At 33.2% G+C, this 13,247-nt stretch overlaps 1 protein-coding gene across 1 annotated transcript in view; it reads right to left on the bottom strand.

The window, feature by feature from the left end:
- Window positions 1–12,494, bottom strand: part of CYLC2 (cylicin 2) — a 43,120-nt gene extending 30,626 nt beyond the window's left edge. The window contains exons 1-3 of the mRNA XM_042913817.1: window positions 12,428–12,494; window positions 2,810–2,850; window positions 1,324–1,445 (exon numbers count right to left, since the gene is read on the bottom strand). Of these exons, the coding sequence (XP_042769751.1) occupies window positions 1,324–1,445; window positions 2,810–2,850; window positions 12,428–12,444 (180 nt within the window). The 5' untranslated portion in view covers window positions 12,445–12,494. The remainder of the gene's footprint in view (window positions 1–1,323; window positions 1,446–2,809; window positions 2,851–12,427) is intronic.
- Window positions 12,495–13,247: the final 753 nt, after the last annotated feature.

The raw sequence follows: 13,247 nt of genomic DNA, 5'->3' as shown, positions 1-13,247 counted from the left end.
GATTTTAGATTTTGATAAGTGGATACATTGTAGATCTCAGTTTATTTTGCTTTTCCAATTTCATTCTTTTTATGACTAATTGATATTCATGTATTATTGTGGGCCTTATTTCAATTTAGAGGATCTTCATAATTCCCTCAAGATATTATGTTAAAATTGGTAGAGACCTCCACTGACTAATGACATATCAGCATTTATGATTTCACAATCAGGGAGGCTTTTTTTTCCTCAGTGTTCTGGAGAATTCTTAAAATATTCTGCCCACTCTCCATTACTAGGCTAACTCAGAAACTATTCTCTAATATCTAATAGTTTCATGTTCAGGCATATCCTGTTCTCTATTATCACATTCAAGGTCTCTGGAATTTGGATTGCTACATGTGGTTAAAAGTACAAGCCTAAAACTGCTACTGCTTGGCAAGATATAAATTGATATCTTTCAGATAGGAAACTACAATGATAAAATCTGTAACATTCAGTGCAAGTAAATTTGTGCAGAATGGTACATTTTCTTTTCAACTCCTAACCAAGTATTGGCAAAATCTTAATTGCAAAAAAAGCAAACTTTGCAAGTAATGATAACAAATAATGGAAAAATAAATTGAATAAAGAAAGAAAGGAAAAGCAAAGAGTGTGAGATTACAGAATAAGCTAGGATCACTACTGATTAGAAACACTCCCTGAAACAAACAAGAGTTGATACATTTATCTTGTGAAAGTTTTTTTTTTAACATTTCATATCCCATGATGACTCCACACACATTAAGAAATATTTATCTTCAAGTATTCAGAATACTGAATTCTACATTGAAGAAGTATTAAAACTTCATCAGGGTATAATATAACCCCACAACTTTAATGAGGGAGTTTCTCTAGCTAGGGAACATTTTCTGAATGTTCTTATTAACTGCAGCATTAGGATCCTCAGATTTTTGTGCTTCTTGAACACACATTTTCTATAGTGTGGTGTTACTAAAGAAATAATATGAAATAAGAGGCCCAATTTTTATACAGTGAAATGAAAATAAAATATATCTACTTTTGTCAAGTAGTAGAATTTGAATTACCTTTAACTGTGCTGTCCAATATGGTATATAAGCCTCAAGAGAAATGAATTGAATTGAGTTGAGATGTAAAATTCAATTCCTCAGTTGGACTAGCCTCTCAAAATGAATGTTCAATAGCTAAATTGGAATGCAAAGACATAAATATTTCCATCATCACAGAAATCCCATTGGTCAGCACTGATCTGTAAAGCACATAACTATACATGATTTCACAAGTTTATCACTAGTAAGATTATATGATCTTTTCAATACTCACAGGAGCTGTATTGTCTCGTAGTTGAGATGGTTTTGATCTCCTTTTTTTTCCTGGCCGTGGTGGTTTGGGAAATACCAGGGCAAAGTATTGCTGATTCCATGATTTTTTGCTTAATTCACTGACTAAAATAAGAAAATATTTAACAAACATTTTAGAGTAAGTAGAATTTCATCAGAACTAAAACGGCAGTAAGATAATAGACTTCATGAATAAACAAATGATACGAATTATGGCTTCATTTATTTTATTAATATTTGGAATTCTCTGCTATCAGTACATGAAAATAAAAATTTATTTTTCTATTTTGATCAGTTTTACAGATAACTAGTCATTGTAAAACTAATACAGTCTGTGATATAAATGCAAAGAAACATCTTTACTGCTTTCTTATAATCTTTCTGTCTCTCCAGGTCTGGATTCTTGCTATAGATTCTTTAGGTTAGAATAAATTCTATTGAGATCAGAAAATATGGTAACTACTTCTGTAGCCTCCAAAGTACTTAGCACAGTACTTGTTATAAAATATTTCGTAAATATATGATTGAATCTAAATGCTACTGCTTAAGATTCCTTTAGTTAGTAATTTTCCAAGCTACAAGAGTAAATGTTGTGCACTTAATAACAGCATTGTTGTTATTGGGTGATGGGTATTAAGGAGGGCATTTGTTTTGACGAGCACTGGGTATTATAAATAAGTGATGAACCACTTAATTCTACTCCTGAAACCAATATTACACTATATGTTAACCAACTAGAATTTAAATAAAAATTTGAAAAAAATGTAAGTGGCATATTAATGAAAAAATCTAACAAATTAAGAGTACCTATAGAATTGTGACTGTGAGGGTAAAGTTACCTGGAAACTATAAGAGAATGGCTAGAGACATTTAGGGTACAAATGAAACTAGTGAGAAATTTTCACTGCATTTAAACACGTGCAGTAGTAGTACTTTGTGTAAGAGAAAATATACTTTTCCCATGAGTCTCCTGAAAACAGGATCGATGAGAAAATATACAGAATGAAAGAGATATTTAAGCTCACTATATGAGGGAAAATCATTTGATATATGAAGGCCTTCAACATCAGATTGTTGGGTTTTTGGCCTATTATCAGGGGGATATAGTCTAGCAGGAATGTAGTACAAGTCATTGTGGTTATTGGTGAGTTGTTTATCCAATTTCTAGACTACTTTTCAACTGTAAGATTATCTGATTTTTTATTTCTAACATGTATCATTTCTAACATAACACCTTTATGTTGCTGAACCTATTTGCTTAAACTTTGTTTGATTTAAAAACAAAATATCTTAGAAAGTGTTTGCTGAGTCCATGAGTAAGGTGCCTTATAAGTAAAAGGGTTTATTTTTAATAATATTCTGTAAGAGGTCTTGCTTTATCCCTTTGAATAGAGGATAATAATCACTTATCCTTAAAATAATCTTAAAATTAATCATGTTTCAAAAGTAAATATTAAATTCTTTCTTACCTGGAATGTAATTATCATATGTTCCAAAGTTTATTTTTTGGCTATTAAAATAAGAGGGAAAGTTTTTAATTAATTTATATATAATCACTCTAATGATTACTATTATGTGTAAGCACTTGCCATCACCAACTAGAGAAATAGTTTGCATTCTCAGATCTCTACTATTATGTAAGATTACTTTATTCTAGAAGAAACAGAAATGAGTACATGTGTGTCTTTTGCACAAACTTTAACATAACTAAAACAAAGTAAATAAAAAAAAGTTTATAAAGTTACCAAATTGCCATGTCTGAAATATAAACTTTAAAAAAGAATTGTGACATCATAGTTGAATTATTTTTCTCTATCTCATGCTCCAGATTCACTTGCAATTGAATTTTAGCAAATATGTCACTTTAAAAGCATTACTTAAGCAAAATCAGATCCTCAAAATATTCTCAGAACTTAAGCAAATCTGAATCATTCAATGACATACTTATATGTGTGTGAATGTGTATGTGTGTCAGTGTGCACCATAAGTATCGATACGGATTTTTATTTGTTTTAATTTTTGTTCTTTAGGAATATCTGAGAAATAAAAACTATTTTGCAAAGTATTTTTCATTTAAAAGTTTCCATTTGTTTCAGTACTATATGAGCATGTTTTATTATCTAATATTCGCATTGGAGGCATACATTAATATTTCATATAAAAAGGTTATTTTAGACATTTTTTAAATGTTTGTTTAGTTTTGAGAGTGAGAGAGACAGAATTGGAGTAGGGGAGAAGAGAGAGAGAGAGATACAGAATCCAAAGCAGTCTTCAGGGTCTGAACTGTCACCATAAAGCCTGATGTGGGGCTCGAAGTCACAAACAGTGAATCATGACCTGAGCCCAAGTCAGATGCGCAACCCACTGAGCCACCCAGGTACCCCTAAAAATGTTATTTTACAACATCTCATTGCATTACAAAAATAAAGCCATTGTTGATCGTGTGTGAGTTTGGGGCTTACAGACACGCATAAACACACACACACACACACACACACACACACAAACACACATACACAGGATCTTACTTATTTTGACATTATATAAATATTAAGAATTAATTACATAGTAAAATTAAAAAAAAAAAAACCAAAACGGTGAATAAACAAAAAGCAGAACCAGATCCATAAACAGAACAAACTAATGGTTTGTGGGGGAAAGCGAAATGGGTGAAGGGGAGTGGGAATACAGGCTTCCAGTTGGGGAATGAATAAGTCACTAGAATAAAAGAGAATAAAAGGCACAGTATAGGGAATATAGGCAATGATACTGTAATAATGTTTTATGGTGACAAATGGTAGCTACACTTGGGATGAGCATAGCATAATGGAGAAGTCTAATGTACACCTTAAATTAATGTAACATTGCATGTCAACTGTACTCAAAGAAATTGAAAAATAAAGTACATTAAAATAAGTATCTTGATATTTTTATTTAGGCTCTATTTCCTAGCACAAAACTTGGCACATTTTTGTCACTCTATAAAAATTTAAATGATTTTAATTGAATAAAATTTAGGATGTATTAACCAATAAGTTATCTGGTTTAGTTTTTTTTAAGCTTTTATTTAAATTCCAATTAACATACAGTGTAATATTAGTTTCATGGTTACAATATAGTGCTATCACACTTCCATACATCACTCAGTGCTCATCACAACAAGTGCACTCCTTAATTCCCATCACCTATTTAATCTACTTCACCACCCATCTCCCCCTGGTAACCATCAGTTTGTTCTCTGTAGTTAAGAGTCTGTTTCTTGGTTTACCTCTCTTTTTCTTTAACCTTTGTTCATTTGGTTCTTAATTCCACATATGAGTGAAATCATATGGTATTCGTTTTTCTCTGACTCATTTCGCTTAACATAATACTCTGTAGCTCCATCCACACAGTTGGGTGTTGTTGCTGGTGATGGTTTTTCTTCTTAACTGAGGACATGCATTAAAATCACTTGCCCTGTTGTATCTGAATCTCTAAGTCTGGATCTGGCCAATCTGAATCTCTAGGTTTGGATCTAGCCAATGTATGTTAATATATTGCTGAAGAAATTTTGATGTTCAGCTATGGTTATGAACATCTCTGTTTTAAATACTCTGAAAGAGGAAATATTTCAGATTCATGAAACAATATTAAATTTGTGATTTAAAATGTACATAGGCATGATCCATTTATTTCTTGTATAATTTCTATAGTTGTTCTTTAATCAACAAGTAATTGAATTAGAAATCAAAGTCACTATATAGAAAATATACAATTTTTTAAAAAATCGTTCTTCTAAAAAACCTATCATCAAATCACAGTGCACATTTACGAAAAGAAACAATTAAGAATAACATAGTATCAAAAATTGTGGACTACAGTTCACAAAGGAGAATTTATAGTTTTAATGACTGGTATTAGAAAAAAGTTTACAACAGTGTTTTAAATCCCTGCTTTAATATTAGGAAAATATGAAAAATAAATGAATAAAATTAGGAAAATATCAAACTAAGTTCAAAGTTAGAGGGAGTAAATAATAAAGCTATAAGCCAGAAACAAAGTAAACACAAAATTAAAGCAAATTAAAAAATCCAAAATTTGTTTTTTTTAATTATTAAAATTGATTAGCTCTTAGACTGATAAAATAAAGAGAAAATACAAATTACCAATATCAGGATTGATGCAAGTTTTTTAACTACGTAGATTTTAAAGGATAATGGGAAATATTATTTATAATTGTATGGCAAAAATTTCAGCAGCTCAAATGATATAGATGAGCTCCTTGTAAAACTAATTTAGCAAAACACATGATTAAATAATAAATATGTGAATGGGCTCCATAATAAGTAAATTGAATCCATTATCAAAAACCTTCCAAGAAAGGAAAGCACAGACCTAAACTCGGATCTTAAAAAAAAAAATTAGGAAAAATACTAACTCTACACAAGGCTTTGAGAAACAAGAGGTAGGGGAAAGAAGTTTCAACTCATTTTGACACCAATATAAATAATTCTGACACTAAAACTTCTCAAAGAAATTTTGAGAAGTTATGAGAAATGAGTATATAGACTAATATCTTGCATTAACACAGACACAAAACTTCCTTAGCAATTTGTTAACCAGTTACTGAACAATATATAAAATGGCAAATACATCATGGTCATTGAAATTTACTTTCTGGAATATAAGTTTGGTTTAACATGTATAAATCAACCCAGGCAGTCACTCCAAATAACAAATAAGAAAATTCATCTAATAATTTCAAGATATATAGAAGATTTTTTTTCAATATTTTGAGAGAGAGAGAGTACAAGTGGGGTAGGGGCAGAGAGAGAGAGCACAGCCGGGTAGGGGCACAGAGAGAGAGAGAGTTCTCTGTGACTCGGATGCTTAACCAACTGAGCCACCCAGGCGTCCCGCAGAAGAATTTTTGAAAAAAATTATATCAATTCATAATTTAAAACTCTGAGAAAAATAGAAATAGAAGACACCTTCCTCAAATGGATAAAATGTCTCCGGACAATACTCATTTCTAAAATCAGTTGTGGAATGTTGACTATCTTTCCTCTAGAAACCAGAAATAAGGCAAAGATGCTCACTCTTTCTAATCAACCTTGCAATCCAGACTATTTTGTTCCATAAGACAATGAAACATTAAGATTGGAAAGGAAGAAGTAAAATTGTCTTTGTTCATAGAAGACATGCTTGAGTGGACTATCCAGTAACATCTACAAAAAGAATGCTTTAGGGAGGGGCACCTGGGTGACTCAGTCAAACATCCCACTTTTGGTTGATTCTTGGTTTCCACTCAGGTCATGATCTCACAGTTCCTGAGTTCAAGCCCTGTGTTGAGCTTGATGTTGACAAGTCAGAGCTTGCTTGGGATTCTCTGTCTCTCTCTCTCTCTCTCTCTGCCCTTCCCGTTTGTGCTCTCTTTCTCCCTCTCAAAATAAATAAATTGGGGCACGTGGGTGGCTCAGTTGGTTAAGCATCTGACTTCGGCCCAGATCATGACCTCATGGTTCTTGAGTTTGAGCCTTGCATCAGGCTTTGTGCTGAAGGCTCAGAGCCTGGAGCCTGCTTCAGATTCTGTGTCTCTCTCTCTGCCCCTCCCCTGCTCACCCTCTGTCTTTCAAAAATGAAGAAACGTTTAAAGAATTTTTTTAAATAATATAAATAAATAAAAATAAACTTAAAAAATTATTTAGAGCTGTTAAGTGAATGTAATAAGATTGTATGATATAGGCTCTAATTATATAAGTTATGAAATCTTGCCATTTGGATGGAGCTAGAATGTATTATGCTAAGCAAAGAAAGTCAGAGAAAGTCAAATACCGTATGATTTCACTCATATGGAATTTAAGAAACAAAACAGATGAACATGGGGAAAGGAAGGAAAAATAAGAAAAAACAAAGAGGCAAACCATAAGAGACTCTTAAATACAGAGAACAAACTGAAGGTTGCTGGAGGGGTGTTGGGTGGGGGGATCGCCAAGATGGATGATGGGCATCAAGGAGGGCACTTGTTGGGATGAGCACTGGGTGTTACATGTAAATGATGAGTCACTAAATTATTCTCCTGAAGCCGTTAATACACTATATGTTAACTAACTTGGATTTAAATAAAAATTTTTTAAAAATTACATATTTTTAAATATAAATGGAAAAATTTAAAAATATAAATTTAAGAACACAGTATAATTTGCAATACCATAAAAAACTACTTAGAGGTAAATTTATTGAAATATGTGCAAGAAAACTAAGAGGCGTTTGGATAGCTCAGTTAAGTGTCCGACTTTAGTTCAGGTCATGACCTCATAGTTTACAAGTTCAAGTCTTGGATCAGGCTCTTTGCTGTCAGCATATAGCCCGCTCGAGATCCTCTGTCCCCCTTTCTGTCTGCCCCTCCCCTGCTCATGCTTGCTCTTGGTCGCTTGCTCTTTGTCTCAAAAATAAACATTAAAAGGGGTGCTTCAATGGCTCAGTTCATTAAGTGTCTAACTTTGGCTCAGGTCATGATCTCACAGTCTATGAGATTATTGGGCTCTGTGTGAATTTTTGAGGAAAATTTTATATATATATATACATACACACACATACATATGTATATATATACACACACATATGCATATGTATAAACCTATATTTTTATTCATATGCATAATATATATTTGCTGATTCACAGACATCCTTTGTACTTTATACCTACCAAAACAACTAAAATTAAAGGCTAACGACGTAACAGCAAAGGTGTAGAGTATCTGACATGTTCAGCATTGGTGGTAGGTGTAAAATAGTACAGTCACTTTGGAATACCACTTGATGTTTGTAAAATAAAGTTAAACATATGTGTGCTATACGTATGATTCAGCATTTCCACTGTACCTTACCCAGGAGAAGTTCACAAAAAGACTTGGACAAAATGTGTATAGCAGCTTTATTCATAATAACCAAAAACTAAAGTAACTCAAATGTCTATCAGCAGAATGGAAAAACTAAGTGTGGTATATTCATGTAATGGAATACTGCTCTGCAATGTAAAGGAATGTACTGTTGATATATGCAACATGAATGAATCAAAAAGAAATTATACTGAAAGAAAATCCAGAAACACAAAAGTATATACTGTATGATCTAATTTGTATGAATTTCAAGCATAGGCAAGGCTCTCTATGGTAATTTAACAGCCCCGTTGTGGGGGAGTGGCAGAGTGGTTGATTAGAAAGTGACACAATGTAACTTAATGGCGTGGTTGAAAATTCTTAATGTTTCTTAAGGTTGGTTAGGTTAGGGTTAGTGACAAATAAGTTTAATTCTCTTTCATTTTCACTGGGAAGATTTTATAGGATCCCAAAATAGCCATGATCTTAATACTCTAGTTCTCACTATGCCATAAACAATTCAATAAATTTAACCTGCTGGGAATAGATACCATTTTTCTACTTTTTTGCCTAAATCAGGTCCTCCTGGCAATAGCATCTCTCCCTTTACCTCTCTGGGACATCAAGAAATTTCTAGACCAGGATGCAGTTAGATTCAATTTTTAAAGTTTTTATTAAACCACACACACACACACACACACACACACACACACACACACACAAAGTCAGCATATTTTTTTTATATTTTCTATTTTGAAACAATTGGTTAATTCATAAAAAGAAAAAATGCAACAAGTCAAAAAGGTTGTTCTGTCTTGAGATATCTAGTTTTTGAATTAAGATCTCTGGCTATATATATATAAGGAAACATAATAACTAATACTTCATCTTAACCATGGTGCAATGGAAAACAGGTGCCACAAAAACCTGCCTTCACTTCAGGTGTAGTGCACACATTTAATCATTTCAAAATCAGTCTCAGTGTCTCTGAGCTTTTTTTTTTTCCTTAATCTCAAGATTTCTTTTAATTTTTTTTTATTTGAGTATAGTTGGCACACAGTGTTACACTAATTTCAGGTGTGTAGCATAGTGATTGGACGAGTTTATATGTTATGCTTTGCTCACAGCAAGTGTAGCTGCCATCTGTCACCATACAACACTATTACAGTGTCATTGACTGTATTCCATATGCTGTGCCTTTTATTCTATGACTTATTTCTTCCATTACTTGAAACCTGTATGTCCCATTCTCCTTCATGCATTTTGCCCATCCCCACAATCCTCCTCCCCTCTGACAACCATCACTTTGTTCTCTGTATTTATAGGTCTGATTCTTCATTTTGTGTTAGATTCCACATATGTGTGAGCTTTAAGTAAAGAAGGTGCCCATTGTTAGCATTGTGGAATGTCATGCATTCATGAGTTAGAAAGGGAAACTGGGTTTGGGTTTTCCTAAATAAAAAATTGAGATCCCAAAGTAGGAGACATGGGGATCTTTATTTTTTATGACAAAAATCTATTTTTATATTACCACTGGAAATAAGTTGTTTTTTTCCTTTTAAAGGAGTAAATGTGTAACTGTATTTGTAGGACTTTTTTTTCTTAGTCTTAAAATTTTTAATCTTTGTATACAATAAACCTGCCCTTACTCTTACCTTTAACTGTATCTCTGGTATATCTTTGAAATGTATAATAAATTCAAAGAATAAGGGCTCTCAATAATGTTATACCTACTTTATTTTGATTTAAAATGGCTACAGACAATCATTATATGTGAGTTTCATAACATATCCTGCTGGCTGACTTTTGATTTTTGTATTCTGCATCAGATATATGACAAATAAAGTACTTGGCAGAAAGTTTTCCAGGGACAGACTGGGTCTGAGTCACTCTTGTATTTGCTCTAGAGGTCTCTTTTTTAAGGCAAAACTCAACTGTCACATGGCTATTGTCTTGGTGAAAGATGACTCTAGATATAGTATGGTCAAATTCACTCTTTTTTTTTTTTTTAACATTTTTCTAGAGTAGTGTTTCTCAACCTGGGTTTATTATTAATGCCTTGCCTGCAGTGGACATTTGCAACATCTGAGATATTTTTATCACAATTGTGTGTATCTTTTGGTTTGGGGGGGGGGGGTGTACACACAGTGCTGATAGTGGCATCTAGTGGGTAGAGACCAGGGATGCTGCTAGCTACTTACACTGCAGAGTACCTCCCTGCCCCCTGCCCAGTCCTCCAGTAAGTAGTTATCCTTCCTAATATGTCAATAGTGTTAAGATTCATATACCTTGTTCTATATCAAGGTGAATTCCTAGGCAAGATGGTACGAGAGGACCTTATTAATGCAACTCGAGGGATGAAAAAAATGTATAGTCAATATGGGATCCAAAAGTTAATACTGGAAGTTTAAGAAGTTCACGTTTTAGATAGCCCCATTCTTTGTGAAAACCTCTCTTACTTCCTTCAATAACCTTAGGTCTATTCAGTATTAGAAATGGAAGGATTGGGTTGACTGATACAACCTGAGTTGGAGGAAAAGGCAGGAAGAGGAGAAACATTTGAACGGTGCTGTTGAGGTTTTGATGAACAAGGGTATTAAAGAGGAATAAGTGGGGAGGGGGAAAACTGAACTGAAAGGAGAAAATTTCTTCTATCAACTATAAGTTGATAGCCATGACACAGAAATGTAAGTCCAGAATTAAGGTCCTGTCATAGAATTCAGAGGAAAAAGCACAAAATTATTTTCTGTATCTCAAATTCTCTTGTAACTGAATTGAAAGTTGCCATTTGAACCCAAAGAAATATAAGATTTTGTTATTAAGGACTTGTATGTGTGCTTCATTAGCTAACAATGAGGCCATTTGATTATGAATTGAACGACACGTTCCTTCTATGATACATGAGAGTTTTAGGATTATACCAGAAAACAACATAAAGAAATAGTCATAGAACCATAAATAAGTTTTTAACTCTTTGTGTGAAGTTCTCTGAAAGTCATGCAGTGCTCATGATAATAGTAATGCCATCAATATTTTATTGTGCTTCAACATTTTAAAGTAATTATTATACAGTGTAATTCTGTCATGTTACATGCCAAAGTACAGATTGCTTTGTAATCATCAGCAAGTCCCTCACCCTTTAATTATTACACATACTTTGAACCCTTTTACTGATGGTAGTCCTTTATGATTGCATTATAAGGGAGTAGGCACTAGGGACTTTTAAAGCCCATTTTGTTTATTTTCAAGAGTTGTATTTTATTTTTCTTCAAAAGTACTGTCCAAAATAAAAACCAGTTACATTCTTTCTATTTCATAGTTCATACTTTCACCTTTGTTCCAAGTCTACATAGTTAAAAGGCTTACATAATTTAAGGTCTTCTTTCCCTACCTCATTATAACACAACATAAATTAAGCATAAGGAAGCTACTATTGTCAAACTTCCCATGTCTGCATAATCTGCTTTTCATTGCAAAGTATTTTTGCCTACTCACTATTTCTCAAGGGGAATACAGTTAGTATTTAATTGATCTTCTTTCTGTTGGGATGCCCCACTTATTACCAAAGGTTTAGCATCCTTGATACACGCCCTCTAAAAGTCAGTAGACTCCTCAGTCACTGTGACATTAAAAAAACAAACAAACAAACAAAAAAAACAAGGGGCGCCTGGGTGGCTCAATCGGTTGAGTGTCTGACTCTTGATTTCTGCTCCAGTCACGATCTCACAGTTCATGAGTTTGAGCCCCACGTCGAGCTCTGTGCTGACAGTGAGGAGCCTGCTTGGGAGTCTCTCTCTTCCTCTCTCAGTGCCACTCTCTCTCTCAAAAATAAAGTTTAAAACAAAACAGAAAGCAAAAACAAAACAAAAAAACATTCCCAGAGATTTCCAAATAGGCTCCAAGATGTGAAAGTTCCCTGAATGAGAACCATGAAACATTTTATTCTGTATGTTACAAAATACAGTATGATAAAAAAAAATGAAGTAAGGATCACATTCAAAAAGATTTATCCAAAACTATGCATATATTTCACTGAAATGAATTAGTTAAGTCTTGGATCAAAACAGCCTATGATGTTGCTTGAGAATGTATGTGTCTGCTAAACACATACTCTCTTGTTTATAATGAATAATAATGGACATCTCTTTATACTAAAGAGAATAAATATAAAGCTAACTAGAGCATTTCAGTTATTTTAAAAATATAAAATTTGACAAGAGGACTTACAATCTTGGTACAGACATTTCCACCACCTATGATTTGCCAGGACTTAAGTAAGCACTGTAAGTTCAAATTAATGATGTTGAGAGGTGACATCATAAAGAGGCCAAGAGCACTGGGAGTTAAAGGGAAAAACTTTAAGCAATCACTTTAACTTGTATTTTATGTTTTCTAATATTCAGTCTAAGATTTGTGTTTTCTTTCACTCATTATTACTGACAGACTACAACTGGTGGTTTAAAAATAACCAGTTGGTTTTACATCTTATAAAATTCTTGTTTAAGTTTTTCATGTAATTTTAATTTTTGACTAATAAGACAAAAAGATGAATCTGAGTATCTATTAAAATAAATTGTAATCCTAACTTCCTTGATATTCATGTGTCTTTTGTTAAATTCTTTGTATAACTTTGTGCCTTTTACCGTTTCCCATCTTAAACACACGGGTTGCTCATAGATACAAGATTTTAAATAAGGCTAGGTGCTTACTAAAATTTGAATATAGGAGCACGTCAGTAGCTCAGTCGGTTTAGCATCTGGCTCTTGATTGCAACTCATGTCATGATCTCACAGTTCATGACCATTGGACTCTGCTCTGGCAGTGCAGAGCCTGCTTGGGATTCTCTCTCTGTCTCTCTTTCTACCCCTTCCCTCCTCCTCTCTCTCTCTCTCTCTCTCTCAAAATAAATAAACTTAATTTTTTTTTTAAATTATCAAGTTACTGATAGATCTCAGGTCATTTTTACTATACCCACCCTCCACCCCACTAACAGATGAATGCAAATACAAGTAGTATTTGAACATGCTGCCATTATCTTGCTCCTTTT

This window comes from Panthera leo, chromosome D4, assembly GCF_018350215.1.
Source record: "Panthera leo isolate Ple1 chromosome D4, P.leo_Ple1_pat1.1, whole genome shotgun sequence".
NCBI classification, from domain to species: domain Eukaryota; kingdom Metazoa; phylum Chordata; class Mammalia; order Carnivora; family Felidae; genus Panthera; species Panthera leo.
Note: the sequence above shows the minus strand (reverse complement) of the source record. Positions and strands in the feature narration are given on the sequence as shown.